Source organism: Somniosus microcephalus, chromosome 3 (genome assembly GCF_052327205.1).
Source record: "Somniosus microcephalus isolate GS21.2 chromosome 3, FLI_Smic_1.0, whole genome shotgun sequence".
NCBI lineage: Eukaryota > Metazoa > Chordata > Chondrichthyes > Squaliformes > Somniosidae > Somniosus > Somniosus microcephalus.
Genome location: NC_140989.1, coordinates 257296819 through 257313652, shown reverse-complemented (window position 1 = coordinate 257313652; position 16834 = coordinate 257296819). Strand labels below are relative to the sequence as shown.

General features: G+C 47.0%; 2 protein-coding genes across 2 annotated transcripts in view; one reads left to right on the top strand and one right to left on the bottom strand.

Moving 5' to 3' along the window:
* The first annotated feature begins 8880 nt into the window (after positions 1 to 8880).
* The window catches only part of LOC147121864 (uncharacterized), a 32244-nt gene continuing 24290 nt past the window's right edge, over positions 8881 to 16834 (top strand). The window contains exons 1-2 of the mRNA XM_085982386.1: positions 8881 to 8962; positions 9094 to 9187. Of these exons, the coding sequence (XP_085838512.1) occupies positions 9116 to 9187 (72 nt within the window). The 5' untranslated portion in view covers positions 8881 to 8962; positions 9094 to 9115. The remainder of the gene's footprint in view (positions 8963 to 9093; positions 9188 to 16834) is intronic.
* Positions 8895 to 16834, bottom strand: part of ro60 (Ro60, Y RNA binding protein) — a 69346-nt gene continuing 61406 nt past the window's right edge. The window contains exon 10 of the transcript XR_015077637.1: positions 8895 to 8981. The gene's annotated coding sequence lies outside the window, so the exon portion shown is untranslated. The remainder of the gene's footprint in view (positions 8982 to 16834) is intronic.

Sequence of the window (16834 nt, the reverse complement as noted above, 5' to 3'; positions counted from 1 at the left end):
AGGGTGGGGTGCATTAAAGGATCTAAACATTGAGGGGTTGGGGAAGCGGGACCCAATGTAGATCAGTGAGGACAGGAATGATGGGTGAGCAGCACTTGGTGCAAGATAGGATATGGGCACCAGAGCTAAAAGATTGAGGGTGAAGATGACAGACATTTAATATTTGCAATTAAATTAGAAGAACCTTATACTGGTGTTAGATCCATGTTCACTGAGCATTCATTGTGGGGTTTTTGTGCTGTGAATGTACTGGAGTCCCGTGGTGCATTTGTGTGTTGTAAAACAAATCTTGGTCCATTATTTAATGTCCAATACATGGAAAATCTGTCCTGAGTGAAAATTAGGTTTTTAAGATGCTGACGTTAATGTGTGATATTCTGCATTACAATGTTACTTTAAAGGTGTATTTACATAACCTTAGTGATGGGGCAAAGTGGTTTCAGCATCACACCAATGCTAAAATTGTGTAGTGTAAATCAGGTATAAAGCCTGAACTGACTCCAAAGTGGAATGAGTCCAGAAGGCAGCATACGCGGTCGTAGGTGCCCCGCAAGTTCCAGGTTTCCGCATGTGCTGCGCATGTGTGAGAACCCGGAACTTGCGATCTGGCAAGTTTCAGCTTGACATCATCCGTATGCACAGGAAATGGACATTCGCTGACGGAGAGTTGGGCTATTTGCCTAACTACTGCCCAGCGAATGCCCACGAAACTCTTAACACCTGGTAAAAGCAGGTGTAGGGCCTTTTTTTTTTAACCGGCGTAAGGGTTTAAATAAATATTAAAATAATTTTTTTTTAAATCATTTAAAGTTTCAAAAATCTTTAAAATTCGTTTTTTTTGGCCCCTTTAAAAATGTTAATTTATTTTACAAAAAATTACATTTTTGTTTTAAATGTTTAATTAAATTGTATTTTTATTCATTTTAAACATGATTTCTTTTTATTTAGGTTGTGTGAAAGTGTATTTTTTATGTCATTCCTATTATGCTTATGAGGATCCCCCTTTTTGATTGGCGTATGTCTGCGTAAAGGCCCACAGATCCCGGGGCGCACGCGGTTCACGAACGTCCCTGGGATCACGTGGGCTGGTCCAACCAATCAAAAAGGGGGATCCTGAATATGCTTTTGGGGATTCCAATTACGTTGGGAATCCCCATAAGCATAATAGGAATGACATAAAAAATAAATTTTCACACAACCAAAATAAAGCATCATGTTTAAAATTTATTAAAATACAATTTAATTAAACATTTAAAACAAAAACATTTTGAAAAATAAATTTGAATATTTTTAAAGGGGCTAAAAATAATCTAATCTAATTTAAAAGGTTTTTGAATGTTTAAATGATTTGAAAAAATGTATTTTAATATTTATTTTCAGCCTTATGCTGGTAAAAGACGTCCTTATGCCTGCTTTTACCAGGCATAAGAGTTTCATGGGCATTTGCTGGGCCGTAGTTGGGCAAATAGCCCAACTCTGCATCAGCGAATGTCCATTTCCTTCAGATTCATACGATCTGTCGAGCTGAAACTTGACAGTTCGCAAGTTCCGGGTTTTTCGCGCATGCTGTGCGTACGCAGTCATTGGCCCCGGAAAATCTGGGCCATTATAAAAACAACAACTTGTATTTATATAGCGCCTTTAATGTAGTAAAACATTCCAAGGCGCTGCACAGGAGTATTTTAAGATAAAAAATTTGACACCAAGCCACATAAGGATAAATTAGGGAAAGCGACCAAAAGCTTGGTCAAAGAGGTAGGTTTTAAGGAGTGTCTTAAAGGAGGAAAGAGAGGTAGCGAGGCAGACAGGTTTAGGCAGGGAATTCCAAAGCTAATGGCCAAGGCAACAGAAGGTACGGCCACCAAAGGTTGAGCGATTATAATCAGGGATGCTCAAGAGGGCAGAATTAGAGGAGCGCAGATATCTAATGTTTAATAATATTTAAAATGTTTTGAAAATAATGAATGCCTAGAGATCTCTTTACATTTTATTTTAATCCAATTGAATATCCCATAAGTAGATAAATTAAAAATATATACAGTACTAGGCTTGCAAATATTAAAGTCATCATACGATTTCATAGAGCCATATTTTCTGAGTTGGAAATCAGGTATAATGAAACACAAATTCAAGTTTGCAAGTGGAGTCCTGTAATTTCTTGCTATCATTTTACACATTACCATGAATGTACCAAGTAATATATTTTGCGGAGATTACGCGATTCATTTGCATAGACAAACGTTAAAATTGTACAATATCAATTAATATCTGATTTGATGACTTAAATCTCTGATGACACTATAATAAATGGGATGGGATCAGTTTGTTGCAAGCTGAATGGAGTTATCACTGGAAAATTGTCCCTAATGCATCTTTACAGCTGACTGTTTGAAAATTCCTTCGGAGACAAAGAAAAGTAATAGATAGATGAGCTGGACCACAAGGTACAAGTATGCAGGTTTGCACCCATGATTTACCACACATTGGGTTCCCAGGCTGAGCTATGCCATCAAGGGGAGAAAATGGGTAGATTAGTCAGCTTGTCATTTCCATTCAGCATCTGAACAGAACATATATATATATATAGGCCTAAAGAATATGTTCCAGGCCCTGAGCTGCAAGAAATTAGCCACCACTGTTTTACTGACTACACAAATTCAACTCAAGGCTTTGTACCAACATCAATCCAAAATGTAGCAAAACATATTTAGAGGTTTACATTTTCACACAGGAAAATCAGGCCAAAGGACATACAAAGAATGACGGGAAAAAATTATCTGGTACATTAAGATTGTCCCATCCAGACATGATGCAGCCTACCAGTTCCATCAACTCATTTCACCCCTCGTGCAATCTCCTGGGAGAGGCAGGGGGAAAACTTTGCCCATTTTTTAAGAGAATGTGTAAAGGGCTCTAAGGGTAGAAAGACAGTTAAAAAGCTACTACATGAACTCCAATTCATTGAGAACTTCACCGCCTGCTTCTAATCCTGCGCAAAGTTTGCTTGCGTATCACCCTTGTCCTCATCACACTTCATTCGCTCATCATCCCTCAGTGCATCACAGTTTTCATAATCCTCTGCATAATCTCTTCACAACCTGGCGCCTCCATTGCTCCATCCTTCACTCTTCCAACTCTGCTCCAATGTGTTCATCCTCACTACCTTCAACCTGCAGTGTCAGAACCTTCAGCCACCTCATCCCAACCTCTAGAACTCTCCAACCTTCAGTAGCCTCCCCTAATTTGCCTCCTCCTGCTTAGATTGGACCCTGAAGCACCTTGGGATGTTTTGCTACCTTAAATGCGATATATAAATATAAATTATTGAGTATTACTGAAGAATAATGAATGCAAGCATGACCAGAAATTCATTAAGCATTTCAGTTGAGGCCATAAACTGTGAGCTATCATCTGAATATTGAGATTAGATTATTGTTTTGCAGTCATCCCAAGGATAATTATCCCCACCATGTCAGGGCGAGGCTGGTTCTGGACCCAAGTGCAGACAGATGAGGCGAGAAGCAGGTATGCAGTCTTAAATAAAAGTACTTTACTAGAATCACACAGGTAAACAGTTACAAACATAGGAGCTCAAGACAAGCTACCACTAGGCAAACGGCTTGTCAAGACTGAGCACAGAGGGAAGAAACCACAGAACTTAAATACAAGCAAAAACAGGTGAAACCAATAAACCTGATAAAAGGCAGTTAAGTAAACTAGTAACAATTTAGCAAAGGGAAACAAACAAGTGAAGGTGCCATCTAGGGGTTACTGAGGGAACTAACCGGCACCCTCACAGGACCCCCTCCCCTAGGAACGGCTCCTGACGTTCCTCCTGGACGATCAGGATGGCGACGGCGAAAATCCCTGATGAGTTCAGGATCCAAAATGTCCCGGGCCGGAACCCAGGAACGCTCTTCAGGACCATAACCTTCCCAATCAACCAGGTATTGAATGCTCCTCCTAACCCAGCGACTATCAAGGAGGCAACGGACAGTGTAGGTTTGCTGACCGTCAATCATGCGGGGCGGGGGGGGGGAAGGTCTGGAAGCAGGAACCAAGGGACTGGTAAGTACCGGCTTGTGGTGAGAGACGTGGAACGTGGGATGTATCTTCATCGACCGAGGAAGGAGGAGCCGGTAGGCCACAGGGTTTACTTTTTCCAAAAGCCTAAAAGGTCCGATGAACCGGGGAGCCAACTTACGGGACTCCACATGGAGCGGAAGATTCCGGGTAGACAGCCAGACCTTCTGTCCGGTCCGGAACCGAGGAGCTGGGCAGCGGTGTCAGTCAGCCTGCACTTTCTGCTGAGAAGAAGCGAGCTGCAAGATGGATCGGACCCTCCTCCAGGTACGGCGGCAGCGTTGGACGAACCCCTGGGCAGCCGGGACTCCTACCTCCCTCTCCTGTTCAGGGAAGAGTGGCGGTTGGAAGCCATATTGACATTCGAAAGGAGAGAGGCCAGTGGAGGAGCTCTGAAGGGTATTGTGCGCGTACTCTGCCCAGACCAGATACTTGCTCCAGGTGGAAGGATTGGAGGACACAAAGCTTCTTAGCACCCTCTCCAGATCTTGGTTGGTTCTCTCAGTCTGGCTGTTAGACTGTGGGTGGAACCCAGAGGAGAGACTGACAGAAGCGCCCAGGAAGGAACAAAAGGCCTTCCAGAACCTGGATGAGAACTGGGGACCACGGTCAGAGACGACATCCAGGGGCAAGCCATGGAGGCGGAAGACATGCTGGACAACCAGCTGGGCAGTTTCTCTGGCAGAGGGAAGCTTGACAAGAGGAACGAAGTGAGCAGCCTTGGAAAAGCGATCGACCACAACTAGGATGGTAGTGAATCCCTCAGATGGAGGTAGCCCGGTGATGAAATCCAGGGCGATATGAGACCAGGGATGGCTGGGGATGGGCAAGGGATGCAGGAGACCAAGCGGAGGTTGTTGGGATGTCTTGTTCTGGGCACAGACGGGACAAGCGGAGACAAAGGCCCGGGTGTCGGCTTCAATAGAGGGCCACCAGAACCTCCTCTTAAGGAACTCGAGAGTCCGACGGATCCCAGGATGACCAGTCAATCGAGAAGAGTGCCCCCATTGAAGGACCTGGGCGCGCACCTGACTGGGGACATAAAGGTTATTAGGAGGGCCTCCTCCAGGGTCAGCCTCCTGATGTTGGGCCCCTTGCACCACAGTCTCAATCTCCCATGCGACGGGAGCAACGATGCAGGAACTGGGGATGATAGGTTCCGGGGTCCGGTCCTTTTCCAAGGGGTCAAACTGGCAAGAAAGGGCATCCGGTTTGAGGTTCTTAGACCCTGGGCAGTAAGACAGGAGAAAGTTGAACCAGTTAAAGAAGAGAGCCCACCTGGCCTGCCGAGGGTTGAGGCACTTGGCGTCCTGGATATATGTCAGATTTTTATGGTCGGTCCAGACGACAAAAGGATGCTCTGCTCCCTCCAACCAGTGTCACCACTCCTCCAAGGCCAACTTAACTGCCAAGAGCTCCCTGTTGCCGACATCATAGTTACTCTCTGCTGGCTTCAGGCAACGGGAAAAGAAGGCACAAGGATGTAGCTTTTGGTCCTTAGGGGAGCGCTGGGACAGGACAGCCCCGACTCCAATATCCGAGGCATCCACCTCTACGATAAAGGGCAGGGTGGGGTCCGGGTGTACCAGAATGGGAGCAGAGGTGAAACGTTGTTTGAGCTCCTGGAAGGCCCGATCCGCTTCAGAAGACCAACTGAACCGTAAAGACAAGCCCTTGGTCAATGCGGAGAGGGAGGCGGCAATGGAGCTGAAGTAGCGGATGAAGCGTCTGTAAAAGTTGGCGAATCTCAGGAACCGCTGAACCTGCTTAACCGACGTGGGACGCGGCCAGTTCAAGACGGCTTGAACCTTGCTAGGATCCATCTGGACGCTTCCACAGGAGATGACGTAGCCCAGGAAGGTGACCTTAGAGACGTGGAATTCACATTTCTCGGATGTGACAAAGAGACGGTTCTCCAAAAGCCTCTGCAGAACCTGTCTGACATGTTGGACATGCTGCTGGGGGGACTTTGAGAAGATGAGAATGTCATCCAAATAAACAAACACAAACTGGTTCAGCAGGTCCCGGAGCACGTCATTGACCAGAGCTTGGAAGACAGCAGGAGCGTTAGTGAGACCAAAGGGCATGATGAGGTATTCCCAGTGACCGCTAGGGGTGATAAAGGCAGTCTTCCATTCATCCCCCTCCCTAATGCGGACCAGGTTGTACGCGTTGCGGAGGTCAAGTTTGGAGAAGATGGTAGCTCCCTGCAGCTGCTCAAACACTGAAGACATCAAAGGGAGAGGATAGCGGTTCTTAATGGTAATTTTGTTAAGCCCCCGATAGTCTATGCAAGGCCTGAGACCACCATCCTTCTTCTTTACAAAAAAGAAGCCAGCACCCGCTGGGGAGGTGGAAGGGCGAATGAAACCTGTAGCGAGGGCTTCCTTGATGTATTCTTCCATGGAAACATTCTCAGGGCCAGAGAGAGAGTAGAGCTGACCCCGAGGGGGGCTAGTGCCAGGCAGGAGATCAATGGCACAGTCATAGGACCGGTGTGGGGGGAGTGTAGTGGACTGCCTCTTACTAAACACAGCATGGAGGTCCGAATATTCAGGGGGCACATGAGCAAGGTCCAGCTGATCAGCTGGCTCGGGAGAGGAAGGACGGGGCAGACTAGGGAAGACCTTAAGACAGTTGGCTAGACATGAAGGACCCCACTCCAGCATAGTCCCGGTAGCCCAGTCAATGTGAGGGTTGTGAAGAGAGAGCCACGGATGTCCAAGAACAAGAGGGAGCTCAGGTGAATCGATAAGGTGAAACTGCAGCAACTCTTGATGTCTCTCCCCTACTTGGACATGTAATACTCCGGTGATATGATGAATACGCCCAGAACCAAGGGGCCTGCCGTCGAGGGCGGTGACTTGTAAAGGCTTGTCAAGGCGAGAGAAAGGAATTTTCAGGCTGCGCACAAGGGTGGCATTGATAAAACAGCCAGCGGCCCCGGAGTCAATAAACGCCTGGAGGTTGTACTGTTGTCCCTTCCAAGAGAGACGAGCGGGAAGCAGGGTTTGGAAGACAGAAGGGGTAGGAGAAGGGATTTGATCTGTCCATATTTTCCCAATCCTCCTGGCTTTTTCCTGAAGCTCAGGGCATGTGGCTCTGAGATGGCCAGACAGGCCACAGTAAAGACAACACCCCTCTCTCAATCTCCTCTGTCTCTCAAACTGGGAGAGCCGAGTTCTGCTGAGTTGCATAGGTTCCTCTTCGGCGCTAACAGGTGGACTCGGGGGTACTTTGAAACTCTTGGTCAGATTCGAAACACCGGAAGATCTCACCTCTGTGGAAGTAGTGAATCTCCTCTCGCTACCATGCTCCCAGAGGCGGTTATCCACTCTGATGGCACGGGAGATGAGCGTGTCAAGGTCCTCCGGAACCTCTCTGGATGCCAGTTCATCTTTGATAGATTCGGAGAGGCCATGAAGAAACGTGGAGAGAAGGGCCTCGGTGTTCCAGCGGCTCTCTGCAGCGAGTGTGCGGAACTCAATGGCGAAGTCGGCTACGCTGCAGTTGCCCTGGCGGAGATTCAAAAGTCTCTTAGCTGCCTCCCGTCCACTCACAGGATGGTCAAAGACTTTGCTCATCTCTTCGACGAAAAAGAGAATGTCCGAGCAGATGAAAGATTGCTGCTCCCAGATAGCGGTAGCCCAGGCGAGAGCTTTTCCCGAGAGTAGTGATATGATGAACGCTACCTTAGAGCGGGGTGATAGGAACATGGAGGGTTGGAGTTCAAAAACTAGGAAGCACTGGGTCAAGAAGCCGCGACACTTGCCCGGATGACCGTCATAGCGCTCTGGCGCGGGTAGGCGAGGCTCTCGGTGAGTCTGGAGATCGGCGACCGGTGGGGTAGAACCCAAAGGAACTGACTGAGGAGGAACATCCTGAGCAGAAGCCACAGCGGCTGGGTGTTGAATGGTTTGAGTCCACGTATCTACCTTGTCCGAAATGCTTTGGAGAAGTTGCTCAAGACGGCCGAGGAAAGCACCTTGATGGGAGAGAATAGAACGAAGTTCCTCCATCACTGCTGGGTCCATACTGGCTCAGTCTTGCTGTCAGGGCGAGGCTGGTTCTGGACCCAAGTGCAGACAGACGAGGCGAGAAGCAGGTATGCAGTCTTAAATAAAATTACTTTACTAGAATCACACAGGTAAACAGTTACAAACATAGGAGCTCAAGACAAGCTACCAGTAGGCAAACGGCTTGCCAAGACTGAGCACAGAGGGAAGAAACCGCAGAACTTAAATACAAGCAAAAACAGGTGAAACCAATAAACCTGATAAACGGCAGCTAAGTAAACTAGTAACAATTTAGCAAAGGGAAACAAACAAGTGAAGGTGCCATCTAGGGGTTACTGAGGGAACTAACCGGCACCCTCACACACCACCCCCACAATACCTACTATGAACTTTATAAATTGGTTTTGCCAAGTTTGGACATTAATTCACTCCATGACTTTAATGCCTAATGCACTGCAGGATCAACGACTGCAAGATCAGTCAGTATTGCAGGCTTACTAAAATAATGTACAGTTAATGACTGGGAAACGTGGTCATTGAAGTGCCAACCCAAGCGTCAAAATCAGCTCAGTTTTGATTTATTATTGGGATAATATTGATACTTTGAGTGGCCACTTTTGATTTTTTTTAATTCACTGTTAAACAGCATTTTAGCACCACCCCCGGGGTGAGCCGTCTGACAGCCACCTCACAAAGGCAGAGCTGCGTGATGTAAGTGTCCGCGGGTTTACAACACCTCATTGTATTGGACCGGGATCAAGACGCAAAGTTGAGATCGATCTTCAAGAGCCTGCACGGTCCCTGCGTGTCTGTGATGTTCGCGCTGGAAGAGTCTTTACCCCAGTTCAACGTCTATTCAACAGGTTAGCTACCATATTACCACTGAAAAACAAGACAATAAAAAACAGCAGTTCTATTTCATGCTACAAACTTAACGACATTGTAATTGAGCTTTATTACGTTTTAAAGAGACTCTTTTGTTTGTTAATTCCAGTATTTGGACAGAACTAACAAGGATGGGGGGTGTATTTTCCGGACCACAGACATGCCAGTCATACACTGATGCCACTGCTTTCCAGATAATTCACGTGAGTTCCAGATATTGCGAATGTGTTGTAATGTCTGCTTTCTCTCTATTACTTCTCATTTGTGACTAAGAAAGTATAAGAGGGAGGAGTGTGCTAATGAAATAACTTCCAACGTCTGAGCAACAGTTTTTCAAATAGAATATCCAACCACATTGGAAAACGACAATGCTCCCCGTTTACGATCAGTTTTTGAGATATTATGTCACCTACAAAGTTGTGATAATTTCCGCATTGTGGTGCCCATAAATTAAAATACAGCAAGAAAAAAATTGGACAAATGAAATTGCTTGGTATTTTTAAAAATTATTTGTTCTGGGGATATGGGTGGCATTGGCACCCTAGTAGCCCTCAGAAGGTGGTGGTGGGCCTTCTACTTGAACTGTAGTACTTGTGGTGAGGTGCTCCCACAATGATACGAACATACAAACATACGAATTAGGAGCAGGAGCAGGCCACTCGGCCCCTCGAGCCTGCTTCGCCATTCAATAAGATCATGGCTGATCCGATTACTCCACATTCCCGCTATAATCTTTCATCCCCTTGCTTATCAAGAATCTATCTACCTCTGCCTTAAAAATATTCAAAGACTCTGCTTCCACCACCCTCTAAGGAAGAGAGTTCCAAAGACTCATGACCCTCTGTGAGAAAAAAATTCTCTTCATCTCTGTCTTAAATGGGCGACTCCTTATTTTTAAACAGTGACCCCTAGTTCTAGATTCTCCCAAAAGAGGAATCATCCTCTCCACGTCCACCCTGTCAAGACCCCTCAGGATTTTATACATTTTAATCAAGTCACCTCTTACTCTTCTAAACTCCAGCGGATACAAGCCTAGCCTGTCCAGCCATTCCTCATAAGACAACCCGCCCATTCCAGGTATTAGCCTAGTAAACCTTCTCTGAACTGCTTCCAAAGCATTTACATCCTTTCTTAAATAAGGAGACCAATACTGTACACAGTACTCCAGATGTGGTCTCACCAATGTCCTGTATAACTGAAGCATTACCTCCCTACTTTTGTATTCCATTCCCCTCACAATAAATGATAACATTCTATTAGCTTTCCTAATTACTTGCTGTACCTGCATACTAACCTTTTGTGATTCATGCACTCGGACACCCAGATCCCTCTGCATCTCAGAGCTCTGCAATCTCTCACCATTTAGATAATATGCGTCTTTTTTATTCTTCCTGACAAAATGGACAACTTCACATTTTCCCACATTATACTCCATTTGCCAGGTCTTTGCCCACTCACTTAACCTATCTATATCCCTTTGTAGCCTCCTTATGTCCTCTTCACAATTTACTTTCCTACCTATCTTTGTGTCATCAGCAAATTTAGCAACCATACCTTTGGTCCCTTCATCTAAGTCATTTATATAAACTGTAAAAAGTTGAGGCCCCAGCACTGATCCCTGTTGCACACTACTCGTTATATCTTGCCAATCAGAAAATGACCCATTTATGCCTACTCGCTGTTTCCTGTTAGCTAGCCAATCTTCTATCCATGTCAATACGTTACCTCCTACACCATGAGCTTTTATTTTCCGCAATAACCTTTGATGTGGCACCTTATCAAATGCCTTCTGGAAATCTAAGTACAGTACATCCACTGGTTCCCCTTTATCCACAGCACATGTTACTTCTTCAAAGAACTCCAATAAATTGGTTAAACATGATTTCCCTTTCACAAAACCATGTTGACTCTGCCTGATTACCTTGAACTTTTCTAAGTGCCCTGCTATAACGTCTTTAATAATAGCTTCTAACATCTTCCCTATGACAGATGTTAAGCTAAATGGCCTGTAGTTTCCTGCTTTCTGTCTCCTTCCCTTTTTGAATAAAGGAGTTACATTCGCTATTTTCCAATCTAATGGAACCTTCCCCGAATCTATGGAATTTTGGAAAATTAAAACCAACGCATCAATTATCTCACCAGCCACTTCTTTTAAGACCCTAGGATGAAGTTCATCAGGACCTGGGGACTTGTCAGCCTGCAGCTCCAACAATTTGCTCAGTACCACTTCCTTGGTGATTGTAATTTTCTTGAGTTCCTCCCTCCCTTCCATTTCCTGATTTACAGCTAATGATGTTGATGTTGTTACGATGTTAGGATAGGAATTCTAGGATTCTGACCCAGCAGGAACAGTAATGTATGTCCAAATAACAACAACAACAACTTGCATTTATATAGCGCCCCTAAAATCGCAAAAATAACCCAAGGCGTTTCACAGGAGCGTTACCAAATAAAATTTGACACCGTGCCATATAAGGAGATATTAGGGCAGGTGAGCAAAAAAGGAGGTAGGTTTTAAGGAGCGTCTTAAAGGAGGAGACAGAGGTAGAGAGGCGGAGAGGTTTAGGAAGGGAATTCCAGAGCTTAAGGTCCATGCAGCTGAAGGCACGGCCACCAATTGTGGAGCAATGAAAATCGGAGATGCGCAAGAGACCAGTTTTGGAGGAGCACAGAGATCTCGGAGGGTTGTAGGGCTGGAGGAAGTTACAGAGATAGGGAGGGACGAGGCCATGGAGGGATTTGAAAACAAGGATGAGAATTTTAAAATTGAGGCTCTGCCGAAACGAGAGCCAATGTAGGTCAGCGAGCACAGGGGTGATGGATGAATGGGACTTGGTGCAAGTTAAGATACGGGCAGCAGAGTTTTGGAAGTAAGTTTACATAATCTGTGAGAAGTGTAGTATAATTGTGTGATGTTATAGGCAGAGCTTTGTTTACAAACTTGATAAATATGTGACATGAAGATAAAATTCATGTTATGGAAACACCAAAAGCCGCTTTTATAGTTGCAGTTATACTGCATCCAGCTTCGGGAGAGTGACGTCTGTGTGGTGCTGTCCAGATTTTGCATTGGGACTTTAGCAGCACTGAGCTTCAATTAATACCCACAGTGAGTAAACATACATGATCAGCTCCCTGTGTTTAGATTACTGAAACCAGCTTCCTTATCCCAATAGAAAAAGTGTCTGCCCAAATTTAAATGGGACTATGGAGGGAGGCACGGGTGTCTGGAAACCATTGAACTCCGATAGCGTAAAAGTGTCTGTAACATTAGCAAAAAAACACCTTGCCCATGAAGCTATTGAGACAAAACTGACTCTCAGCTTTTTCTTTCCCCAAAATGTGATTAATGCACACATCTCTAGCACCATTACACGCTCTGGAAATGTACGGCAGACATTTCAGAAACAAAGTAGTGAGGTCCTCGAGTGCTGCTGATTGGGCTCCAGCATTGGGACTTTGAAAATGACCTCCCCTGTAATTATGTTATTACTTTAAGTAATGTTTTTAACACTTTTTATTTTAAATCACTGTAAATTTTATGTTCTGATGATTTGAATGACAAAAACACGTAGGAGACAGCATTAGTGGATGCATGAAGTCAGTACAAATCCTAAAATACAGTGCATTCATAGTTTAAGACTGAAAGCAGATCAAAGCGTTCTAAATGGATCAGATATTTAGACCTCCATTATCACCTCCTTTTGCCTTGCACCATCATCCCTTTTGTCATTTAATCACTCCTGCCCTCCACCCTATCGCAGACCTTCCCTTTTGTTCCTTTCATGACCCCACCTCACCACCCCAACCCTCCCCTTTTCCCTGGTTCTGTACTTGTTTATAAGCTGTTTAATAAGGCCATTTAAAAAAGCAAACAAAGCACTAGGGATCATTTCTAAAGAGATAGAATTGAAAAGCAGAGAAGTTATGTTAAACTTGTATAGAACTTTGGTTAAACAACACTTGGAGTACTGTGCACAGTTCTGGTCTCCATATTATAAAAAAGATATAGAGGCACTGGAGAGGGTGCAAAAAATATTAACCAGAAATTAGGAGAGCGAGGAGGGGCCATGAAATAACACTGGCGAGCAATATAAAGGAAAATCCTAAGGTGTTTTATAAGTATACTAGCTGGGGGAGCCCGGCGGTGCCGAGGCTTTTTTGAGGGCATGTTGTTGTTGGAAGAGAGAGAGGGAGCGACTGGGGGGAAGAGAGAGAGGGAAGGAGAGAGAGAGAGAGGGAAGGAGAGAGAGGGAAGGAGAGAGAGAGAGAGATGGAAGGAGAGAGAGCGAGAGAGGGAAGGAGAGAGAGAGAGAGGGGGGGAAGGAGAGAGAGAGAGAGATGGAAGGAGAGAGAGAGAGAGATGGAAGGCGAGAGAGAGGGAGATGGAAGGAGAGAGAGAGAGAGATGGAAGGAGAGAGAGAGAGATGGAAATAGAGAGAGAGAGATGGAAGGAGAGAGAGAGAGGGAAGGAGAGAGAGAGAGAGAGAGAGGGGGAAGGAGAGAGAGAGTGAGATGGAAGGAAAAAGAGAGAGAAGTGGAAGGAAAGAGAGAGAGAGAGGGAAGGAGAGAGAGGGAAGGAGAGAGAGGGAAGGAGAGAGAAAGAGAGGGAAGGAGAGAGAGACAGAGAGAGAGGGAAGGAGAGATAGAGAGAGAGAGATTGGGAGTGTGAGAGTGAGAGATTGGGAGTGAGAGAGAGAGAGAGAGACTGGGAGTGTGAGAGAGAGAGAGAGAGATTGGGAGTGTGAGAGAGAGAGAGATTGGGAGTGAGAGAGAGAGAGATTGGGGGAGAGAGAGAGAGAGAGAGAGACTGGGAGTGTGAGAGAGAGAGAGATTGGGAGTGAGAGAGAGAGATTGGGAGTGTGAGAGAGAGATTGGGAGTGTGAGAGAGAGAGAGATTGGGAGTGTGAGAGAGAGAGATTGGGAGTGAGAGAGAGAGAGAGATTGGGAGTGTGAGAGAGAGAGATTGGGAGTGTGAGAGAGAGAGATTGGGAGTGTGAGAGAGAGAGAGATTGGGAGTGAGAGAGAGAGAGAGATTGGGAGTGAGAGAGAGAGAGATTGGGAGTGTGAGAGAGAGAGAGACTGGGAGTGTGAGAGAGAGAGAGATTGGGAGTGTGAGAGAGAGAGATTGGAAGTGTGAGAGAGAGAGATTGGGAGTGTGAGAGAGAGAGAGAGATTGGGAGTGTGTGAGAAAGAGAGACTGGGAGTGTGAGAGAGAGAGATTGGGAGTGTGAGAGAGAGAGAGATTGGGAGTGTGAGAGAGAGAGATTGGGAGTGTGAGAGTGAGCGAGATTGGGAGTGTGAGAGAGAGAGAGATTGGGAGTGTGAGAGAGAGAGATTGGGAGTGTGAGAGAGAGAGAGATTGGGAGTGTGAGAGAGAGAGAGATTGTGAGTGTGAGAGAGAGAGAGACTGGGAGTGTGAGAGAGAGAGATTTGGAGTGTGAGAGAGAGAGAGATTGGGAGTGTGAGAGAGAGAGATTGGGAGTGTGAGAGAGATTGGGAGTGTGAGAGAGAGAGAGATTGGGAGTGTGAGAGAGAGATTGGGAGTGTGAGAGAGAGATTGTGAGTGTGAGAGAGAGATTGGGAGTGTGAGAGAGAGAGAGATTGGGAGTGTGAGAGAGAGAGACTGGGAGTGAGAGAGAGAGAGAGATTGGGAGTGTGAGAGAGAGAGAGATTGGGAGTGTCAGAGAGAGAGATTGGGAGTGTGAGAGAGAGAGAGATTGGGAGTGTGAGTGAGAGATTGGGAGTGTGAGAGAGAGAGAGATTGGGAGTGAGAGAGAGAGAGAGACTGGGAGTGTGAGAGAGAGAGAGATTGGGAGTGTGAGAGAGAGAGATTGGGAGTGTGAGAGAGAGAGACTGGGAGTGTGAGAGAGAGACTGGGAATGTGTGAGAGAGAGAGACTGGGATTGTGAGAGAGAGAGATTGGGAGTGTGAGAGAGAGAGAGATTGGGAGTGTGAGAGAGAGAGAGAGAGAGATTGGGAGTGTGAGAGAGAGATTGGGAGTGTGAGAGAGAGATTGGGAGTGTGAGAGAGAGATTGGGAGTGTGAGAGAGAGAGAGATTGGGAGTGTGAGAGAGAGAGACTGGGAGTGAGAGAGAGAGAGAGATTGGGAGTGTGAGAGAGAGAGAGATTGGGAGTGTCAGAGAGAGAGATTGGGAGTGTGAGAGAGAGAGATTGGGAGTGTGAGAGAGAGATTGGGAGTGTGAGAGAGAGAGACTGGGGGGAGAGAGAGGAGAGAGACTGGGGAGAGAGAGAGAGAATGGGGAGATAGAGAGAGAGAGAGACTGGGGGGGAGAGAGAGAGACTGGGGGGGAGAGAGAGAGACTGGGGGAGAGAGAGAGACTGGGAGAGAGAGAGAAACTGGGGGGAGAGAGAGTGCGACTGAGGGGGGAGAGAGAGACGGGGAGAGAGAGAGAGAGAGAGAATGGGGAGATAGAGAGAGAGAGACTGAGGGGGAGAGAGAGAGACTGGGGGAGAGAGAGAGACTGGGAGAGAGAGAGAGAGACTGGGGGGGGGGAGAGAGAGAGAGAGACTGGGGGAGAGAGAGAGAGAGACGGGAGAGAGAGAGAGAGAGAGAGTAGAGAGACTGGGGGGAGAGAGAGGAGAGAGACTGGGGGAGAGGGAGAGAGAGAGAGAGATGGAAGGATAGAGAGAGAGAGATGGAAGGAGAGAGAGGGAAGGAGAGAGAAAGAGAGGGAAGGAGAGAGAGACAGAGAGAGAGAGGGAAGGAGAGAGAGAGGGAAGGAGAGAGAGAGAGAGAGGGAAGGAGAGAGAGAGAGAGAGATTGGGAGTGTGAGAGAGAGAGATTGGTAGTGTGAGAGAGAGAGAGATTGGGAGTGAGAGAGAGAGAGAGAGAGAGAGACGGAGTGTGAGAGAGAGAGATTGGGAGTGTGAGAGAGAGAGAGATTGGGAGTGTGAGAGAGAGAGATTGGGAGTGTGAGAGAGAGAGAGATTGGGAGCGTGAGAGAGAGAGAGATTGGGAGTGAGAGAGAGACTGGGGGGAGAGAGAGAGACTGGGGGGAGAGAGAGAGACTGGGGGGGAGAGAGAGAGACTGGGGGGGAGAGAGAGAGACTGGGGGGAGAGAGAGAGACTGGGGGGGAGAGCGAGACACTGGGAGAGAGAGAGAGAAACTGGGGGGAGAGAGAGTGCGACTGAGGGGGGAGACAGAGAGACGGGGAGAGAGAGAGAATGGGGAGAGAGAGAGAGAGAATGGGGAGATAGAGACAGAGAGACTGAGGGGGAGAGAGAGAGACTGGGGGAGAGAGAGAGAGACTGGGGAGAGAGAGAGAGACTGGGGGAGAGAGAGAGACTGGGGGGGGAGAGCGAGACACTGGGAGAGAGAGAGAGAAACTGGGGGGAGAGAGAGTGCGACTGAGGGGGGAGACAGAGAGACGGGGAGAGAGAGAGAGAATGGGGAGATAGAGACAGAGAGACTGAGGGGGAGAGAGAGAGACTGGGGGAGAGAGAGAGAGACTGGGAGAGAGAGAGACTGGGGGAGAGAGAGAGAGAGACTGGGGGAGAGAGAGAGAGAGACTGGGGGAGAGAGAGAGAGACGGGAGAGAGAGAGAGAGAGAGTAGAGAGACTGGGGGAGAGAGAGAGAGAGACTGGGGTATAGAGAGAGAGAGACTGGGGGAGAGAGAGAGAGAGCCTGGGGGAGAGAGAGAGAGACGGGAGAGAGAGAGAGAGAGAGAGTGTAGAGAGACTGGGGGGAGAGAGAGGAGAGAGACTGGGGGAGAGAGAGAGAGAGAGACTGGGGGAGAGAGAGAGAGAGACTGGGGGGGAGAGAGAGAGAGAGACTGGGGGAGAGAGAGAGAGAGAGACTGGAGGAGAGAGAGAGAGAGAGACTGG